At 41.4% G+C, this 22919-nt stretch overlaps 1 protein-coding gene and 1 long non-coding RNA gene across 2 annotated transcripts; both read right to left on the bottom strand.

The window, feature by feature from the left end:
- Positions 1-982: 982 nt before the first annotated feature.
- Positions 983-1946, bottom strand: LOC134215490 (uncharacterized). The gene is made up of 3 exons (XR_009980191.1): positions 1813-1946; positions 1468-1757; positions 983-1397 (listed from the first exon to the last, which is right to left on the bottom strand). It is a non-coding gene; the product is annotated as an uncharacterized LOC134215490 (long non-coding RNA).
- Positions 1947-16868: 14922 nt separating this feature from the next.
- On the bottom strand, positions 16869-21441 carry LOC134215489 (regulation of nuclear pre-mRNA domain-containing protein 1B). Its single transcript, XM_062694670.1, has 4 exons — positions 21077-21441; positions 20395-21020; positions 17477-17620; positions 16869-17413 (listed from the first exon to the last, which is right to left on the bottom strand). The coding sequence occupies exons 1-4, from the start codon at positions 21225-21227 to the stop codon at positions 17258-17260; spliced, it is 1077 nt and encodes a 358-aa protein (XP_062550654.1). The 5' UTR covers positions 21228-21441; the 3' UTR covers positions 16869-17257.
- Positions 21442-22919: the final 1478 nt, after the last annotated feature.

Below are 22919 nucleotides of genomic sequence, written 5' to 3'. Positions count from 1 at the left end.
GTGATTCAATCGAACGAAACCAGCTATGGCAGCTTATGCACGAATACGGATTTCCGGATAAACTGACGCGGTTGATCAAAGCGACGAAGGATTGGGTGATGCGCGTTTCGAGTCCCTTTGAAATGCGCAGAGGGTTACGGCAAGAAGATGGTGGTCTTTCGTGTCTGCTGTTCAACATCCTTTGGAAGGGGTAATACGAAGGGCAGGGATTGACACGAATGGGGCGATTTTCACGACCCGCATAATAAAAAACAACATGTTATATGGTCAGAATCATTATTACGATTTAAGAAATAGCTTCACAGTTTACGTTGCGGTTATCGAATACTTTTCGATCGATTCAACCATAACTGCTCGACATCATCACTAAATGTCAACATATAACATGCTGTCTCTAAAATGTTCTTTATTTCCTGCATTATATGTCAACATTTTATCATACTGTTGAGCGAAAATTTTGCACGCAAAAACAGACGATTTTTTATGGTGACATAACTTAACAACCCATTTAACATATTGTTATTTATCAAATAACCGTACCACAAACTGTTAAAACTTTATATGAGATTTTTCATTTACAGTTGTCAACAGTAAAGGATACTGTTGTCGACCGCACGGGAAAATATCCATGTACAGTTTGTAATTATGCGGGGAAGTCCGTCCAGCTATTTGGTTTCGCCGATGACGTCGTAGCTTTGAAAAGATGGAGGAAGTCTATATCACGTCTGCACGTCAAAGACGAAGTACACTCTGAGAAAACTCTATACTAAATAGATTTAAAGTCATTCTAACTGGCTATTCGCCTGGTTGACCCCAGCTTCGTTTATACTCTGGTTATACTCGGTTAGTATAACTTTCATTTATTTAGGAATAGTATAGAACGAGGATAACAAAAATAGTATTGGTAGAATTAATTTTATTTTGTTTAGAATCACCCAATGTTTACAAACAAAAAACAGCAGTGAAAAACATTTGCCAAAAAGTATTTATTTTTGTGAACAATAAAAAAATGCTGCAACTTAAAATATAAATGTTTCTGCTCATATTTCATCCACTTCCTCGAGTTTGTTGAGCTTTAACTGGATGTTCTTCACTCCGAACTCTTTGCCTTCGCTGATCCATGGGGCCTTAATTTGTTCGAGTGCGCTGATTTTGTTTCACCTCCCAGGTTTTACCGATCCTTGTTCTAGCTTCGCACTTTTTGGATTTTGTTACTATCCAATTCTATTTGAAATCTATTTGCTGCAACAGTTAATTCCTGTGATGATTCTTCGCTTCCAGTTCATTAATGGATGTTGATTTTGTCCTTGTTTTCTTCGATTTTCGTTTAACGAACGGCAGCTACAATCTCCGTAATTTCTTGGAATCAAAAAATATGGATTCTTCAGGAAGATGACCTTAAATAAGTGAAAGATTCTATTGATCCAATGAAAAACAAAAAAGTAGAGGGTAATGGAAATTACTTACCGGTTTTTTGTAACGGCGCATAGAGTACCAGCAGCTACCGTGCTCAAACGATCCGGAGGATATATTTTTTGTTCGGATTGATACCTAGCTTGACGGATGGTTCCGTGCATTGCAGAGCAATCAATGTTTGCTTATGTTGAAATTGGTCGACATTGGAACTCCTAAGGATGCACATTCTTGCAATCCAATTCGCCATCTAGATTGGGAATTTCGTGGGACAGCATCACACTAATCCGCAACCTAATTGGTATATGAGCCTTTATCGAAACGTATCGGAACGATATTCGGTACTGAAAGCAAAATCAATGATCAATGTTTTATAACAATATTACCTCAAAAACCTACCTCCAACTTCTGTCTTCTGCATATAGCCATAATCATCGTACAAAATCCGGGATCAGCGGGATCAAAAAGTAAAACTCCGGGATCAAAAAGATCAAACAACAATGGCAAAGGTGACGAAAAAATATGACAGTATAGAAAATTCAAGAGCGACAAATACACTGGTAGAATATTGTCGCAAAATTCGGTGGTAGATTAAATTCTAATTTTAAATAGATTATTTTTTAAACTTTGTTAAGTATAAGTTTCGAAAATATAAAGATAGATTTGTTTTTGTACTATTATGGATTTGTTCTATTTCTGAGTGTACATGATAGGAAGAGGTTCAATAGAAGACAATGTGAGCCACAGCCACCGTGAGTTTGCATCGGTGGTGACGAAATCGAGGTGGCAGATGAACTTGTGTACTAGGGCTCACTGGTGACAGCCGAAAATGATACCAGCAGAGAAATTCGGAGACGCATAGTGGCTGGAATCAAACCAATAGAGAGTCCAAACCTGAGTGGTGCGAATAGAATCGATTTGGTTGTCAAACTGAAGCCAAACTTTTCTATTGTGCCGGAGCCAAACATTGAAGATTGTTGTTATGTTCGTTTCTGATCTAATATTGAGAAGTATTGTTATTATTTGGGGAAAAAATAAAAATAAACTTGGTTTGAGTTTTGTATTCTTTGTAACAAATATTTTCACATTATATTTCGAGTGGAGAATTAGTAGGAATGCAAATAAAAGGCACTCGTTACCATATTTCACGATATTCAGCAGCTGATTGGAGCAGGAATGAATGTGAACAATCGTAAAGTCATTTAGAGTCTAGAGCATTTGTGCGCCCTCGTGCAGCATGGAAAGAGAAATTCGAAGAGCGGGAAATGTTTGACAGCCAAGTATTTAACTGCAATATATTGTGGATTTACTCGCTATCAAGATTTTCCCGATTACTTTTACGGCTACTCAGAGTAAGCGCAAAAAATCGAGGGGAACGGCAATGTTAATGTCCTTTAAAACCTAATTTTAATGATTACAAATATTTAGTCAAAATGAAATTAATTCTTCAATTTTACAGTCGCAGAACTTTATGAAATAATGTACGTATTTTTTCGCGGTTTTTTGGGGCAAGTATTAAACATTTTATATCTCACGATCAAGTAATAAATATCATATACATCTAACTACCCCTCACCTACTGGGACACGTGCTCATTCTTTTGTCCGCCAAAAATGCAAATGCCAAAAAGCACGTGGTTGCCGGTAAACAAATATTCGCTCTTTCACTCAGATTGCTGGTTGGAATTGTTTGGACGTTTACTTTGTCGGAATTCGCTGGTTGGGATTTTAATACTAATACTGGACATCATTTGTGATGTTCAAGTCGAAATACACGTGCTCAAATGGCTGTCAGTTGACCCAACTAAAAAACCGAATTCGTTAGTTGGGCCTAGGTCGTGGACTGTACTTTAACGAACACTTGGTGGAACGGCTACTCTAACCCTGGGTGCTGCGGATAGAGACGATTGTTTACTTACATTCATGCTCCAATCAGTTGCTGAATCTCAAGAAATTTTGAAACGAGTGCTTTTTAGTTGCATTTCTACTAATTTTCCACTCGAAATATAATGTGAGAATATTTGTTACAAAGAATACAAAACTCAAAAAAAGTTTATTTTTATTTTTTCCCCAAATAATAACAATACTTCTCAATATTAGATCAGAAACGAACATAACCACAATCTTCAATGTTTGGCTCCGGCACAATAGAAAATGTTGGCTTCAGTTTGACTAACGAGCCTGGAAAAACAAAGAGACGCAATACTCCTACCTTTAACAACCTTGTGCTCGATTGGAACAACTGATTTGACAGCAAATGCGCTGTTCCAATTTTGACACTTCATCTCTTTGTTATGAGTGCAGCCTCTTTAAGTTTGACAACCAAATCGATTCTATCCGCACCACCCAGCTCTAACCGACCGTGTCCACCTAGCAAGTAAACGTACAATAATTTTGTTTGTGGTAGTGATTTCAAAATATCCCTCTACTCGCTTGAGCGCTGAAAAACAGCTCTATCCGCAGCACCCAGGTCCAAACGCTTATTAGACCGGTAGTTTTCTACGGACGCGAGACCTGGACGATGCTTGTGGAGGACCAACGCGCACTGGGAGTTTTCGAAAGTAAAGTGCTGCGTACCATATATTGTAGGGTGCAGATGGCGGACGTGTGTAGGAGGCGAATGAACCACGAGTTGCATGAGCTGCTGGAAGAACCAACCACCGCGAAAATCGGATTGCGGTGGGCCGGCCACTTAGTCAGAATGTAGGATAGTAGTCCGGTGAAAAGTAGGTGAGGTGCGCAGCGGGTAAGGTGGATCGATCAAGTGGAAGATGACTTGCGGACCCTCCGTAGATTGCGTCTTTGGCGAAACGTGTAGCCATAGACCGAGCCGAGTGGAGAAGACTCTTAAGTACTGCACAGGCCACTTCGGCCTTAGTCTTAATCAATAAATTCAGCCAAAATCGAATAAAGAGCCAATAGCATTTCTTATTACAGGTGGTCAAGCATCAATGAGATCAACACAACCCATTCTTTTATAAAACATTTTACAAAGATGGGGTTGGAATAAAACTCCTCCTTTATATGCTACATTTTTTTTCACGTAGGGCAATGTTGTTGTCTTTCACATTTGTAGCCATATTGATATTCATTCATTCATTTATTCAGACTAAGGCCGAAGTGGCCTGTGCGTTATATAAGAGTCTTCTCCATTCGGCTCGGTCCATTGCTACACGTCGCCAACCACGCAGTCTACGGAGAGTCCGCAAGTCATCTTCAACCTGATCGATCCACCTTGCCCGCTGCGCACCTCGCCTTCTTGTGCCCGTCGGATCGTTGTCGAGAAACATTTTCACCGGGTTACTGTCCGACATTCTGGCTACGTGCCCGGCCCACCGCAGTCGTCCGATTTTCACGGTGTGAATGATGGATGATTCTTCCAACAGCTGATGCAACTCGTGGTTCATTCGCCACCTCCACGTACCGTCCGCCATCTGCACCCCACCATAGATTGTACGCAGCACTTTCCGTAGCAGTAGCAGTAGTGTCCGCAGAGGACTACCGGTCTAATGAGCGTTTTGTAGATTATCAATTTGGTACGGCGGCGAACTCTATTTGATCGGAGCGTCTTGCGGAGTCCAAAGTATGTACGATTTCTAGCCACTATGCGTATCCGAATTTTTCTGCTGGTATCATTTTCGGCAGTCACCAGTGAGCCCAAGTACACAAATTCTTCTACCACCTCGATTTCGTCACCACCGATGCAAACTCGCGGTGGGTGGCTCACATTGCCGTAACCCTCTGCGGGTTTCGAAGGGACTCGAGAATGGCCCTGAAACTCGAACTACGCACATCACCCGATCCATCGTCGCTTTGATCAACCGTGTCAGTTTATCCGGAAGTCCGTTTTCGTGCATTAGCTGCCATAGCTGGTCCCGATCGATTGTATCATATGCGGCTTTGAAGTCGATGAATAGATGATGTGTGGGCACGTTGTTTTCGCGGCACTTCTGCAGTACTTGGCAAATGGCGAACACCTGGTCCGTGGTGGAGCGTTCGCCCATAAAACCCGCTTGGTACTGTCCCACGAACTCCCTTGCAGTTGGTGCTAGTCGACGGCATAAAATTTGGGAGAGTACCTTGTAGGCGGCGTTCAGCAATGTGATTGCGCGGTAGTTGCTACAATCCAGCTTATCGCCCTTTTTGTAGATGGGACACACGACACCTTTCAACCACTCCTGCGGCAAAACTTCCTCCTCCCAAATCTTGGTAATGACCCAGTGCAGCGCTCTAACCAGTGCCTCACCACCGTGTTTAAATAGCTCTCCTGGTAGTTGGTCAACCCCAGGAGCTTTGTTGTTCTTCAGCCGGAAAATCTCCTCCTGGATTTCCTGGAGATCCGGAGTCGGTAGAATTATGTCCTGCGCGCGTTTCCCCAGGTCCATCACCATACCGCCATCTTCGTCTGCCACATCGCCATTCAGGTGCTCTTCGTAGTGCTGCCGCCACCTTTGAATCACCACACGCTCGTTCGTAAGAAGGTTCCCGTTTATGTCCTTACACATATCAGGCTGCGGCACGTGGCCCTTTCGTGAACGGTTCAACTTCTCATAGAACTTTCGTGTGTTATTAGCGCGGTACAGTTGCTCCGTCTCTTCACGGTCTCGATCTTCCTGCTGGCGCTTTTTCCTCCGGAAAATCGAGTTTTGTCTGTTCCGCGCCCGTTTATATCGTGCCTCGTTCGCCCTCGTGCGGTGTTGCAGCAATCTCGCCCATGCTGCATTCTTCTCTTCTACTAACTGCTCACATTCGCCGTCATACCAGTCGTTTCTCTGATCCGGGGGCACCGTGCCAAGTGCAGCGGTTGTGGTGCTACTAATGGCGGATCGAATATCTCTCCAGCTATCTTCAAGAGACGCTGCGCCTAGCTGCTCTTCCGTTGGGAGTGCCACTTGGGCCTGCGCAAACCTCCTGTCTCGCCGGAGGGCCGTCGTGTCAGGGCTGTTTAGCGTCCCACCTAACACCAGGACTTGGGCTTGTGCGCTTTGAGCGGCACACGGTCGCTTTGGTGGAGCCTACTTGCGAATACATGCAGCTTTTTATAGAGGTTTAACAGGGCCCACTGTCAAACCCCACCACATCCTAGGCAGGCGCCACAACTCGCAGATGGCCTGGGGAGGGATTGTCAAGCCCTTGGACATAGCCAACAAACAATTTAAGCTGAATATGCTAGTATTTTGACTGAAGAAGTATATTTTTGTCTGAATAAGAGCTTTACCAGCTTCCAATGTTTGTTGGGTAGTCACTGCTGCCCCAAAATTAGCGTCTTGTACATGACACATTTGGTGCGGTGGCGAATCTTTTTTGACCGCATTTGCTTCTGGAGCCCGTAATAGGCCCGACGTCCACAGATGATGCGCCTTCGTATTTCACGACTAACATTGTTATCAGCCGTTAGCAAGGATCCAAGGTAGACGAATTCCTCGACCATCTCGAAGGTATCCCCGTCAATCGTAACACTGCTTCTCAGGCGGGCCCTGTCGCGCTCGGTTCCGTCCACATTGTCTTTGACGCATCCACCACCAGTCCAACTTTTGTTGCTTCACGTTTCAGGCGGGTGTACAGTTCTGCTACCTTTGCAAATGTTCGGCCGACAATGTCCATGTCATCCGCGAAACAAATAAATTAACTGGATCTGTTAAAAATCGTACCCCGGCTGTTACACTTGGTTCTCCGCATGACACCTTCTAGCGCAATGTTGAACAACAGGCACGAAAGTCCATCACCTTGTCTTAGTCCCCGGCGCGATTCGAACGAACTGGAGTGTTCGCCCGATCAGTCTGGTAAGCTTCCCAGGGAAGCTGTTCTCGTCCATAATTTTTAATAGCTCTACGCGGTCTATACTGTTGTATGCCACCTTGAAATCAATGGACAGATGGTGCGTTGGGACCTGGTATTCACGGCATTTTTGAAGGATTTGCCGTACAGTAAAGATCTGGTCCGTTGTCGAGCGGCCGTCAACGAAGCCGGCTTGATAACTTCCCACGAACTCATTCACTAATGGTGACAGACGACGGATGATGATCTGGGATATCACTTTGTAGGCGGCATTAAGGATGGTGATCGCTCGAAAGTTCGCACACTCCAGCTTGTCGCCTTTCTTGTAGATGGGGCATATAACCCCTTCCTTCCACTCCTCCGGTGTAGCTGTTCAGTTTCCCAGATTCTGACTATCAATTTGTACAGGCAAGTGGCTAGCTTATCCGGGCCCATCTTGATGAGCTCAGCTCCGATACCATCCTTACCAGCTGCTTTATTGGTCTTCAGTTGTTGGATGGCATCCTTAACTTCCCTCAAGTTGGGTGCTGGTTGGCTTCCATCGTCCGCTGAACTGACGTAGTCATCTCCTCCGCTGCCTTGACTTTCACTGCCTGTACTCTCAGCGCCATTCAAATGTTCCCCGTAGTGCTGCTTCCACCTTTCGATCACCACACGTTCGTCCGTCAAGATGCTCCCATCCTTATCCCTGCACATTTCGGCTCGCGGCACGAAGCCTTTGCGGGATGCGTTGAGCTTCTGATAGAACTTGCGTGTTTATTGAGAACGGCACAGCTGTTCCATCTCCTCGCACTCCGCTTCTTCCAGGCGGCATTTCTTCTCCTGAAAAAAGCGGGTCTGCTATCTCCGCTTCCGTCTATAACGTTCCACGTTCTGCCGGGTACCTTGCTGCAGCGCGACCACCCGCGCTGCGTCCTTCTCCTCCAGAATCTGTCTGCACTCTTCGTCGAACCAATCGTTCCGTCGACTTCGTCCCACATACCCGACGTTGTTCTCCACTGCGTCGTTAATGGCTGTATCCCAGCAGTCCTCAAGAGGGGCCCCATCGAGCTCACCCTCTTCCGGCAACGCTGCCTCGAGATGCTGCGCGTATGCAGTAGCGTCATCAGGTTGCTTCAGTCGCTCTAGGTCGTACCGCGGCGGTCGTCGGTACCGAACATTGTTGATGACGGATAGTTTTGGGCGCAGTTTCACCATCACCAGATAGTGGTCAGAGTCGATGTTAGCGCCACGATATGTCCTGATATCGATAATGTCGGAGAAGTGCCGTTCATCAATCAGAACGTGGTCGATTTGTGATTCTGTCTGCAGTGGCGATCTCCAGGTGTACCGATACGGGAGGCTGTGTTGGAAGTAGGTGCTGCGAATGGCCATATTCTTGGAGGCGGCGAAATCAATTAGTCGTAGGCCGTTTTCGTTCGTCAGCCGGTGAGCGCTGAACTTCCCAATAGTCGGTCTAAACTCCTCCTCTTGGCCAACCTGAGCGTTCAAATCTCCTATGATGATTTTGACGTCGTGGCTTGGGCAGCTGTCGTACTCACGTTCCAGCTGCGCGTTGAATGCGTCCTTATCATCATCAGTGCTTCCGGAGTGTGGGCTATGGACGTTGATTATGCTGATGAAGTTGAAGAACCGACCTTTGATCCTCAACCTGCACATTCTTTCATTGATCGGCCACCACCCGATCACGCGCCTTTGCATATCGCCCATCACTATGAAAGCTGTTCCCAGCTCGTGTGTGTTGCCGCAGCTCTGGTAGATGGTATGATTACCTCTAAACGTTCGCACCATTGATCCCTTCCAACAAACCTCCTGCAGCGCTACGATGCCGAATCCACGGTCCTTGAGCACATCGGCGGGATATGTTCGCGGAATATGCTCGCGGGATATTTGTTATGATGAATCTCATTCGTGATCGTTCGTTTACAGACAAACAGACGTAAATCTTAGTATGAAGTGCAAATTTGTTGAAAGTTTATCGTCAGCATCAACACTAGCGCCATCTGTTGCACAACCCACTCGAATCCTGACGCCACACTTTGGAAAGCAACGCCTTCATCACCAACTTCTACGTGTAACATCTGGAGAATTTAGGTGATGCACGCTAATGGAGGCGTGTTGAGGCCGTTGAGAGTAATTGCAAGACATTATGTAGACAAAATAAAACACGTCTAGTTTAGTTCACATGCAGATAACTTCTGTTTTATTTACAATTTATGCTTCTAAAGAAACACAGTAGCTCAGATCTCTTAATCTTCATTAGAGTCTCTCTGGACATGCTACTGTCAGCAGGGGTTCCCTATCTGGTTACTACACTACGTACACCCGTTCTAGCGCTGCTTGATCATCGCTTTTCAGTGCTTTTATGGTGATACCTTGTTTATGTTTGTTAAACTAGATTTGCATAGCAATCAATGGGTTGAGACTAGTTGAGACCCTAGTAGAAACCTGTAGAAACTAACTGAAATCCTTTTTTAAAACGATTTTTTAATCGAGCTACTATAGTACGGGTTGAACTACGATTCCGGATTACAATCATATTGAAAATATAACGAACACATTATTTCCATCTTTGAAATAGGTTGAACTCTGGGAGTTGAACTCTGTCAATTTCTCAGAAACCTATATAAAGTTGGATAGAACTTGAAGCGGATCTCGTTTCAACCTGATTCAAATCGATGGCCAATCCCATAAGAAAACAGTGAGATTTGGAATAATAGGAATCACAAATAAGAATAGTGCTACAACTGGTACATGCGTTCCTATTATGGACAAATCAATTTTGGGGACTATCACGAATTTCAATGCGGGTTTCACATTTGCTCTAAGCAGAAAAGAAAATGTATCGCTTGACATATCAACACTAGCCACATCCACATGCCTTTTGCTTATTTTTTGCGTAGAATTACGTCCGTCGGTAAGATAGGGGGGTCATTCCAAAGTTCCAAATTTGGGACCGTCACGAAAAGAGGTCAGGAAGTACGAGCCAATAAATCAGCCGTTTTTTACCGGATTCTTGAGATATTGGTATGAGTCGAGCAGTAAACTCTCTAAGATTCTATACAACTATTGTAAACAAATGATTCAGTGCATTTAACTATTGAAAAATTCAACTTTAACTATGAATAGCCTACTGTTACGTTTCGTATCTAATTTAATTTGAACGATTTTTAACACCTACCTAGACATCCCTAGTAATAAGAACAACGAGCAATACCAGTAGTGTGGAGGTATTCGTTTGAGAGGATGTAAGACACCGAAATTGTAAGATATTTTAAATAATTTCAACTAGGTATGTATTCTAATTAATATATGTAGCTTTTTAGCTAATTCTAGACCAGAAAAAATGTCTTTTATCTGCTGTAAGCATCGGTTAGAGCACCTTATCAATGCCTCCCGCAACACCTACATTTCGGCTATTAGCCACCCGGCATGAACATGCATAAAATGTTTTTGATCTAATTTCTCATTCACAGCGCCGTAGCGTGCGGTTGGCCCCCGCCAAGGGCGCCAGCCTTCAGGGGGCGCCAAAATTACTGTTTGCTTCATAATAGATAGAACAGTTCTATTACTTAAAGGCCATGTAATAACCAAATCGACTATCGGTTGGTCCAAAGACCTATAGGTATATGGTAGATGCGTAATCTAGTTGGAGCAAACAAAGAATATTTTTCATTATTTCATATCTACATGTTGAATGGATTGGTTTTAGCTTTGACTGCTATTCAGGATTCTCGGGGATCTCTGGGACCGGGTTGAAAGAGCCAATTGAATAAGAAAAAATCTGAGTATATCTTTTTAAGTTATTTGAAAATCAATATGTTTGATATCCACATTGCGATTGGTAAAATTTTTGGTCACTATTATGGCCACCGAGAGTTTTTCGGAATCGTAATGTTTCAGCATTGTGGAGTGAATAGTGAAGCAATGATTCAGTTTTTCCATGTGGGTTCCTTCAAATGAATACGTCCACAAATAAGCGATTGACCAAATTCTGAGGGCCCTTTAGCTCCTATGATTGATACCAGGAATCCACCAGGAATTCTTCCTACAGCTCCTCCAGCGATTCCTCCAGAAATCCCTTCCTCCGGTAGTTGCTCCAAGAATTCCTCCGTTAGTTCCTCCAGAAGCTCCTACAAGAATTTCTCCGAATGTTCCCCCAAGAATTTCTTTTAAAGCTTCTGCAAGAATTTCTCCAGAAGTTTCTCCAGGAATTCATTCGGAATTTTATCAAGTCATTCCTCCGGAAGTTCCTTTAGCAATTCCTCAGGAAATTCCTCGAGGAGTTCTTCAAAAAGTTCCTCAGGAATTCCTCCGGAAGTTCATCCAAAAATATATCTGATAATTTCTTCAAGAATTCCTAAAAAAGGTACTTAAGAAATTCCTCCGGAATTTATTGCAGGATTTCATCCAGAAATTTGTTCAGACTTAATTTCCGGAAGTTTATCCCCCAATTCCTCCGGAAGAATGTCCAGTATTTTTGCAGATTTTCCTCAGGAAATCTTTTAGAAGCTCCGCCTGGAGTTCCACTAAGAGCCACTCCAGATATTCACATGAGGATTCCATTAGATTATTTCACAGGTACAAGAACTTTTAATATATTACTTCGAGAATTCTCCTGATATTCTCATTGAATTCGAAATTCACTTACTTAGAATTTATTTATACCCATCTACCATCCAGCTCTCGAGAATTCTACTGGAAATTTCTCCAGGTATTTCTCCCAAAAAAATTCGAGAACTCTACTTGAAAACGTTTAGAAATGCTCAAAAAGTTCCTTAAGAATGTATTCTACAAAATTCAGAAATCCAGAGGGTTATTCCTACAGAAAATGTTACAAAAAATCTTCATTAACTCTTATATGGAAAATTACTAGGTTCCCATATCCAAACATTACTGCCGTAATTCCTCTAAAAAGTTCTCCAGGTAATCCCCAACAGTTTGTCAAGAATTCAACCAGAAAACCTTTCTGGATTTTTTCCGCTAAATTCCTCCTGGAACTCACCCCAGAATATCCTAAAGAATTTACCCTGGAAATTCTCCCAATTTTTCTTCCACTTCCACTTCAAAGAGTTCTCCCAAAAAAATCCAGTAATATCAGCGAATTTACTTCAAAAATTCTTTTTAGAAATTCCTCCATGAATTCCCCCAGAAATTCCTTAAGGTATTCCTTAGAAAATTTCATGAATGGTGCCGGAAAACTTTTTTTTTTTTCAAAGAAGAATTTATTTGTTTAATAAAAATGAAATAAATTAGAGATGGCCGTAAAAAGTTGCAGCAATTTTGATGAGATTGTAACCCGGCTCTACAAGTTTGCTTATTTGCGTCATTTTGCTCAATCCTTCTATAGCTATCAGTACACTGTTTGTCATAATGACAAATATTTGTCAAGTCAGCCTGATATCCATGTCGATTTCTAGTCAGTCTGATAGATATCCGGTTAAACTTGACAAATATTTGTCATCATGACAAACAGTGTACTGAGGGCTTATGTGTATTTCAGGTATTAGGTTCCACTACATCTCTGAATATTGAACGCTATCTAAAGCATGTTTGATTAAACTTTTTTTTTGTTGGTACAAGATTCAAATTGCCTTCCAAATGTAAAATTTTAGCATTTGATTTCTCTTAATAGAAGAGGGACGGCTAACAAACGATTCGCCGAGGCCGCTGGGGTCTACGCTACGGCTCTGCTCATTCATTATCGCACTATACGTAATTCTACGTTCAATTTGTATCTTTGATACAACCCTCTTTTTTTAAATAGGGGCAGTAGGGGCAATATGAGCCACCCTCATTTTGAGCTTATTGACAAGTTTTATCATGTAAAAGTTATATGATCTTCAAGAGAATGCTCCACATATGCCTCAACGTGAAAACCACATTAAAATTCAATTCAAACATGAAAATACACTTGAAAATGTAAATTTTCGCTGCATAGGCAGAATTATTATGAGATTTGATGTTTGTTTTGACACAAAGCTAAGCTGATTAAAATACAGGTCAAATAAGCATCACAATCAAAAGATCTATTATAATTGAATATTGTACTGATACAAATCTGAATTTATCATAAAACTTTTTTTTACAAAACCTGTATCTATGGGGCATTATGGGCATATCTGTACGGAGCAGAATATCAGGCCTGAATTTATTTTATTTATTTATTTATTTATTTATTAACAATTACCATATAGCAACATAAATAATCACATATTGATTTTCAATGCTTATGCTACTATGCAACATCTAATACCAATAACTACATACTGAATAAGATATTTAGATTCCGCTTAAATAAAGAAAAACTTCTTTCGCACCTATGATTCCTAGGTAAATCGTTCCAAATTCTTATAGCTCGTAGGCGGAAGGAGTCTCTTAAACTGTTTGTGAAACATCTAGGAACGATAAGTAACGAACCTCGCGAAGAACGAGTATATCTAAAAAAATCTCGAAGATAAATTGGAGTGTTGTTAATAATTGGGAATGTTTGGAGACAGGTGCTAAACGGTAAAGGATTTGTAGAATCAGTTCCAAGAATAGCCTTTCTATAATTGGATAAATGATCAAACTTTTCAGATTAAAAGAATATCGTGTAGCAGCGTTGAATACTTGGTTTAGTTTTTTCGTGTTTTTTTTAGTTACAAGGCCAAACAAAATATCACCATAATCAAACAGTGGAACTAAAAGAGACCTGACCAGTTGAATCCGGATATGTTGGGGAGTACACCGTCTGAATAATACAAGCGAGTGTAAGGCATTATAAATTTTACTGCACACGGCATTAACCTGAGGTGACCAGTTCAAGTTAGTATCCATCATTAAACCGAGATTTTTGACGACATTAGAATATTCAATTATATCGTTTCCCACTCTAACTGATGGTACATTCGACAAAACGGCACGTTTTGTGTGCAAAATAATTGTTTGGGTTTTCCTCCGTTAAGAATCAGGCCGTTTTGCTCGCACCATAGCAATATACTCTGAATGTCAGAGTTCATTCGATTTACCATTTCTGATATTGTGCCAGGGACCCCAGATATGTATAATTGACAGTCGTCTGCATACAGGTGGAATCGACAATGTGACAGATTCAATGGAAGATCATTAATGTACATTGAGAAAAGTAGCGGTCCGAGAATTGAACCTTGAGGCACCCCGCTTAGAACAGGAATTAATTCAGATTGTTGGTTGTTGAAGTCAACGTATTGCAATCGGTTGGACAAATATGACTGAATTAATTTTATGGAGAATTGATCTAAATAGAAGTTATATTTTAACTTGTTACACAATTGTCTATGATCAATAGAATCGAATGCTTTACTAAAATCAAGAAGAACCAGTAAAGTGACCATCTTCTTGTCTAACGCTTCTCTAATATGTTTTCTATTTTAATAAGCGCGGTTACGGTGCTGCATGATTTCCTATATCCAGACTGGAATGGACATAACAGATCATTGTGTGTCAAGTAGTCATTCAGTTGCTGAGAGAGTAGTGATTCGAATATTTTTGAGAGGGCACAAAGAATACTGATCGGACGATAGTCTCTTTCAGTAACTGGGTGGTCAATCTTACCTATTGGAATTACTTTTGCGATTTTCCAATCAAGTGGGAAATCTGAGGAAGTGATACAACAATTAAAGATATCCCGAATGTATGAGAGAGTAACACTTAAAGACATTTTAAGAACTTGTAGTGGAATTGAATCATTGCCAACAGCATCACAAGAAGATTTAACAAACTCACTAAGTATTTCGTCATTTGTAACACACCTAAATGAGAAATTCGGGTGTGTTTCAACGTCGTCATTTTGATTGAATGAAAGTGGAGTGTAATGAGCAACAAAGAATGAGTTCAGAGTATCAGCGCTTACATCCCCTCCACCCATACAAGTGTTTGTTTGTTTTAAGCCTAATCGTTTAATGTTCTTCCAAAGTTGCTTAGCAGGAAGGTCAGCACTTAACTGTGAGGTAAAATATTGACGTTTTGTACGATTGACCTCTTAGTTTGTTAAATTACGAAGACAAGTGAATTTTTTTCATTTACGCTGATTCCCTCTATCGCGTTTCCAACATTCATAAGCCTCGGACCGATTTTTAATCAATCGATGAATGTGAGTATTGATCCAAGGAGTACTTGGATCTTTAATCGTTTTTTTCTTGAGCGGAGCATGCTTATCAAGAATGGTGAAGAATACATCATTGAAACATTTTAGTTTTCCATTAATCCCCACACAATTGAACACACCATCAAAATTTACGCTACGTAAATCAGACAGAAAAGTCGATTGATTAATTTTGTGATATTCACGTGTCCAGTATACATTGGCACCAGGTTTAGGAAGCTTGAATTTGTAATCAATGCAAATAAAATCATGATCGCTAATTCCTCCCACTGATGACTGATAAACGTTCTTCATGTTCTCTGTGCAATTACTTGTGAATAAATCAATGGTGGATGCAGAACCTGGCCTATGACAAGTTGGATGAGTTGGAATCAGTTTAAAGGATAATGCGCTTAAATGATCTATTAGTTTTAATGTCTTGTTAGAGTTCTCCATCATCAAATTGATGTTGAAATCGCCTGTAACCAAAATATTGGGTTCTGTAGAAAAAATTTCAGAAACAATGCAGAAAACTGTATCTAGTTTAACAACTGCCACGTCTGGGGGCTTATAGACGACTCCACAGACTAAGTTGGCCTGTTTTAATTTGATAAACAAGTATTCAATTTCGCTTTCTTTTCCAGATTTAGTGATAACAGAGAATTTGAGATTTTTTCTCACATAAAAGGCGACTCCACCCCCTCTTGATTTGTTCTTATTATCGCGATCAGATCTAATAATTTTGTATCCCTCAAGTTCAACTGATATACTCGTATTTGAAGGTTTGAGCCATGGAATTTGCAAACAATTTCAAATTTCAGTTGCCAAATACAAGAATATTATCATCTATGTAAGATTCATTATGGGAAAATTACAACATCGCATTACTCCGATCGGGTGGCAGAGTGGCAAATTGGTTCAGTCCGCTGTTGTGCTGTCTATTCATTTTATTTGGTATGGAGTACTCTAAACTGTTGTAGAAATATCATATTCTTCTATAATACGATATTTTTTTCGCCTAAAAAAACTTGTTGGATGGGTGGCCCATACTGCCCCAAATGATGGCTCATATTGCCCCGTATAGTCGGGAACACACATTGAAATCAATACATTTCAAAAGTGCATTCCAACAATTTCCAAACGCATTTTTCGTCATTCATCGACGTAATATGAAAGGTAACACTCCCTACTATAAGTAAACTACATTTGAATGAAAATTTGTTGATCTTTTCAGCGCTTTTCGGAACAATTTCCTTAGGTGGCCCATATTGCCCCGATCACTCCTATTTGTTTTTAGGTATGGCAACGATTGGTGCACCCACGCTACAATTTTCATAATTTACTCTTTTCTTAGTAATTTTTATATAAAATTCAAACAGTGTGTGAAGTCATATAACAACCAAATGCGCCCAAAATTTGAGAACACTCCAAAAAGGACAAACGTTTTAGCAAAATGAACTGAAAGAGTAATAATTTGAATCACTCTGCTGGACAGGTTACGGTGTATAAAGATATTAGATTGCTTCAATAACATTGTCATCAATTTATCAAACGAAGACTATTAAAAGGCAAGCTTTGTTTTGCTGCGATTACAACACACTTTAGATTTATTGCGTCTAGATAAAACTATCGACTACGGTTTGGTTTTGCATCTCATATCATCTAGCGCAAAACACTTGCTATACAATTTCATTTGTGTTGTGTGCTTTGTTAACCAACATGTGAAATGCTACAATTTGTCGTTATTCTCTTACGCAATGTACAATTCTATACATTTACATACTAGATGAAAGTCAATAAATTGGACTGAAACTCCCGAAAAAGGTGTCAGTTGGCGAAAACAACATTTACATACGACGAAGAACTAAAGCATTCCGACAAAATTTCGTAGAAATCTTGAACACGCTGCACCAATTGTACATTGTGGAAAAAGTCATTTTTTTCTCTTGCTCGGGAACGATTCTTAGTGATGATGAATGTTGAACAAGTCGCCAGCCGACGGCAACGGGGCCAATCCTCCAGTTACGTCCGGTAGCGTTGTGAGATCGGGCAAATTATTCATATGACTGCGAACTTCCCGTTGGACCTCCTTGATTTTCGAGAGCTTCGACTGGTACTCCTGGAAGGATCATCAAAATCGATTGTTCAATCTAATTACGAAACATACCAACGTCATACAAACCTGTAATCGCTGTTCAGCTTGAGCCAAAAGTTCCTGCTGTTCGCGTTGGAAATCTTTAAGCATTGTGGTTAACTTTTTACGATCGTCCATTTCGGAAGCGAGCCGCACGTTGTAGTCATTGAGGATTTTTATGGCATCATTGACCTGAAATTTAGAATTAGAAAAAAATGTTTGTTTGAATTCGCGATGCAGCACAGTTAAACCAAAAATAACAGAGTTTCATATCTTTTAGTATACCAGTGCAACGGCGTAAACAAAAAAAAATGTTAAAGAAACAGTCAATGAAGAAAAGCATCACTTATTAATTAAAAAACATTTCGCCAGCTAATGCAACTCGTGACTCTTCCGCTACCATCGCGTACCTAGAGATGTCGCAAATTAATCGATTACTTCGATTAATCGATTCTTCGTTGTGATAATCGATTAATTTTGAATCGATTATTACCCAACGATTAATCGATTCAATAATCGAGATGAATCGTGAGTAATCGATTAGTTACTAATCGATTAATCAGAATTTTACGACATCATAAGGATGTCGAAAATTAATTGATTATTTCGATTAATCGATTCATCGTTGTGATAATCGATTAATTTTTAATCGATTACTATACAATGATTAATCGATTCAATAATCGACAAGAATCAAGAGTAATCGATTAGTAACTAATCGATTAATCGGGATTTTACGACATCTCTACGCGTACCGTCCGTCATTTGTATCCTACCATAGATAGTACGCTGCAGCACTTTCCTTTCAAAAACTCCAAACGTACGTTGGTTCTCCACGAGCATTGTCCAAATCTTGTATCTGTAGAGGACTACCTGTCTAAGTCATGGTGTCAGGTGGGACACAAAACAGACCTGACACGACGGCCCTCCGACGAAAAAGGAGGTTTGCGCAGGCCCAATAAGCCGCCTAGAAAACCAATCATTACGAGCAATATATAATACGACTCGATATAATCGGCAAAGACCTAGGCGACGAATAAAGGATCACGATTGGAAGCTTGGAACATGGAACTGCAAGTCGCTAGGTTTCGCAGGTTGCGACAGGATGATCTACGAAGGACTACATCCCCGTAACTTCGTCGTGGCGCTGCAGGAGATTTGCTGGACAGGACAGAAAGTGAGGAAAAGCGGGCTTCGAGCGGCTACCTTCTACCAAAGCTGTGGCACCACCAACGAGCTGAGAACCGGCTTCATAGTGCTGGGCAAGATGCGCTAACGTGTGATTGGGTGGCATTTTTTTCTTTATTAAAGTGATTTTCAACATTTGAAGAGTTCATCACCATGATTGAGTAGCAGCCAATCAACGCAAAGATGTGCAATCTGAGGATAAAAGGCCGTTTCTTCAACTATAGCATCATCAACGTGCACTGCCCACACGAAGGGAGTCCCGACGACGAGAAAGAAGCGTTCTACGCACAGCTGGAGCAGACATACGATGGATGCCCATTGCGGAACGTCAAAATCGTAATCGGCGACATGAACGCACAGACCGGTCATCAGACCGGATAGTCTGCACACCGTATCGAATGATGGTAGTCTGAACTCCGAAGCACATTCTTTCCCCGCAAAAATATCCACAAGGTCACATGTAGATCACCTAACCAAGAAACGGAAAACCAAATAAACCACGTTCTAATCGACGATAAATTCATCTCCGACATCACGAACGTCCACACTATCCGAGTGCGAATATTGAATCTGACCATTACCTCGTTGCAGTATGCTTGGGCTCAAAACTCTCGACGGTGTACAACACGCGTCGAAGTCGAACACCGCGGCTTAACATTGGGCGGCTACAAGACGGTAGACTAGCCCAAGGATACGCGCAGCAGCTGGAAGTGGCACTCCCAACGGAAGAGCAGCTAGGCGCAGCGTCTCTCGAAGATATGGCTGAAGAGATATGTATTTTCGGTACCGAAAATCGCTGGATTCCCGGTATTTTCGGTACCGGTACTACCGGTACCACAACCCTAGCCCTAATCAGTCGCCCCATAGGTCACCAGGGGTACTCGACATATAGGTGCGTGGTGAGGTAGAGGAAGCACCACTGCCGTAATCTGAAAAAGTGACGTATGCGCCATTTTACAACATGCATGATTTTCATTTTTCTGTTAGAGAGTTCGATGAGTACTACTCGTTAACACCATTTTTGGAAAATGGTTAATACGTCACTTATTCAGATTACGGCAGACCAGTCGAGATCAAAATGGATGACACCACTCTGACCAAGGTCATTAACGAGGCAAGGCCAACCATCAGCAGGGCGAAGGCCACAAAATGAAGCTGATCACAAACATCTCGAACGTGATCATGTCCAAACAGGAAGGGAGGTACCTGATGGAGGCCAGTAAGGAGGCGGAACGAAACATCCGCGTACTTATGTACTGAGGAGAAAGAGTTGGCAGTAAGCCAGGCTACGGAGGAAAACAGCTGGCAGAACGCCAGACTGCAGAACTCCGAAGACGCATGGCCGTCACCGGTGCTACTCCTGACCTCAGTAATGTCAGTAAGGTGTCAGATGCCATGAGGAGCGGTCGACAAAGCCCTAAGAATAAGGTAAAAAGCTAACATCACTTGAGTGATATCGATATCTTAAGAATCTACGAGGTACTAGCTTGGTTAGTATAAAATATTTCAATTATCTCAGGTGTTCTGACAAATCACACCAAGTGCCAATAAAAAATACCAATTTTTCTGTCAATGTTTTCTTCTAGCATTACTGAGGATATTCTACAACAAATGTGCGTAAGAATTGATATGAAATGTTTTCCGTTATCTGCTTACGAAAGAAAAATCACAAGTCAGTTAAAAAGCCGCTTGGTGCGGTTTGGCAGAACCCCGACCATATGTATTAAAGTATAATATGAACAGTGGTGAAGCTAACTGTTTCTCTAGCGAATACTCACTTTCAAAGCCAATCGATTTGCTGCTTCCTTGTCTTCTAGCTTGGCCAGCGCCGACAATTCCGAAACTTCCGGTGGCAAGTTGGCAATCCTCTCGCGAACTACGGCATCGCTCGATGCAGAATTTTCCAAATCCTGCAGCACTTTTACCAGCTCTTCCGGCTCGGGAGGATCTCCTTCCGGCTGATGAGGACTGAGAGTCACGTGAGTCTCAACCGTACCATTCACCTCAATGGTTTCACTTTTGGCTTTCTTATCCGAGCTGCTATGGCTTTTGTCTGACGATTTGCTTTTCTTGTGGCCGTGACCGGTCTCGTGTCCATCATCGGTCTTTCGCTTTTTTGTTTCTTCTACCACTTTGACAGCGGCGGGACTCTTTTCTCTTTGGTTCAGTGCACCAGAAAAATCTTTAATTTTGACCTCTTCGTAGACACCTCGCTCACCCCAGATGTTCAAAATACGATTCAAATTATGAATAGTTTTCTCCTCCGGTCCAGATTGGGCAATCAGCTTGAACGCTTTTAGCAGAACATGTTCGAATTCCTTTCCGAACTCGGGACCCTTCTTTTTGCTGTTTTGGATCACGTCATTGGCCAGATACATAAAAGTGAGTTTCTTAGATGTCGGAGCTACAAAACATAAAAGGTTATAAACCTTAAGCATCAGAGAAATTATAACAACAAACCTTTCTGCAATTCCTTAATCCAAGTTTTAACAATAATTGAGTGGTGTTTTCGGTGATGGATCAGCCAAAGTGAAAGAGTTTGAATGCTTTGCTGACTCGGATTCAATTCCATAAGCTTTTTTACCAAACCCGACTCCGTGAAGGACGACATCGTTGCTGAAAGTCTTCCCGGCACAACACTTCAAAATAGATGCACTTTTCTTCAACCCTAACTAAATCACTAGCAAGCACCTGTGAATACCATTCAACTAGCGAATCACTAAATATTTATCTCTTTTCGGCCAAAGAATAAATTTAAAAACGCATCAGATAACGATGACAACGAAACCATAACATTTTCTTTCAGGAGCAGAACGACTGTTTTGAAAATAAACGTCAAAAGATGGAAACAGAGCTGTGCCGCGGCGTTTGCTGTCAAAGCGACGCTTCATCAGATTGCATACACGGTTAGAAAAAAGTACCTAATATTATTGCGCTATTTGCACTATATAGACTAACGCAAAATGAACTCCCCCACGAAATTATGACGTTTGAGCGGGTCGCATAATGAACGCAAAATGAACTTTTGTTCGAGAAAACGACCCGCTCAAATGTCAAAATCCGTCGGGTGAGTGAATTCGATGAACTCCTGCATAAGTCTATAGAGCATCATTATCGGTCGCGAGCATTTTATTCACCCGCGCAGCGCTGTTATTTTAGTTTTGTCACTCGTTTCCGTATCGGTCACCATTTTCGGCTCTCAATTTGGTTGCTGTATTCCGTACCGGTGACGTTTGACAGTTGACAGTTTATCAAATAGCAGCGCTCTTACCGCGCTACCAAATTTGGTCACCTATCAGTCGCGCTACTGTTATAGCAGCGCGTTTAGTAGTGACCGGTGAAGCACAGACAAACAGACGTAACAGTTTGAAAATTTTTCAGAAAAATCCATCGCCCAACTCCTCTACCACCATCTTGCGAGCATGTTGCACGAAACAGGGTTTCGTATGACATTGTCACCAGAAGGCGCTGGAGTGAAATGTCAAACTCGAAGGATTACGACGCTAGCGCCTCTAGTTGTGAAACGCGCAATCGATCAAATTCAAATTGGTCGTTGAAGTCATGGTCGATGGAAATTTTTCTAGTGTTACGTCTGTTTGTCTGTGGGTGAAGTGTCAATTAATGATACTGCGCTTTTTGTTAAGAAAATTATTTTGAGCTTTTTAGTGGAATGTCTTCACTTGTCATAAGACGAGTTTGTACAATCCCCTTGAATTCCACCACTTAATTGTATCTTGACAGATACGTATTTTGGCCGTCTTCAGTGTCTCGTACTCTCTCAAGTCGAGTCAAGTACGAGACACTGAAGATGGCCTTACTGTTGAGGTCGAAATACGTATCTGTCAAGATACAATTAAGTGGTGGAATTCAAGGGGATTGTACAAACTCGTCTTATGACAAGTGATATTGCGCTGCCAAACGGCTAATACTCGCGCCCGGTAATCTTCCCGGATAAAAAATATAATTAAAATATCATAAATTTTACTGTACACTGCCAAAAATATCTATATAAGATATATGTGTCGCCGTTATAAATTTTTGCAATAGCTCCACCCCAAGTGCTAGCCTTATGATATACGAATGCAAAAATGGTAAATTGGCTTAGAAACCTCGCAGTTAATAACTGTGGAAGTGCTTAAGGCTCTATAAACCGTAATCAATCCGATAATGACGATGATTTTATTCGAATCCGCACTGTTTTGAACTAATTTCAATATTTTGGAGCTATTTGCCGACTTACCTCAATCATTGCATATTCATTACATTTTCATATTAATTTTTCACTTATCCAAACTAACAATTA

Source organism: Armigeres subalbatus, chromosome 2 (assembly GCF_024139115.2).
Source record: "Armigeres subalbatus isolate Guangzhou_Male chromosome 2, GZ_Asu_2, whole genome shotgun sequence".
NCBI lineage: Eukaryota > Metazoa > Arthropoda > Insecta > Diptera > Culicidae > Armigeres > Armigeres subalbatus.
Note: the sequence above shows the minus strand (reverse complement) of the source record. Positions and strands in the feature narration are given on the sequence as shown.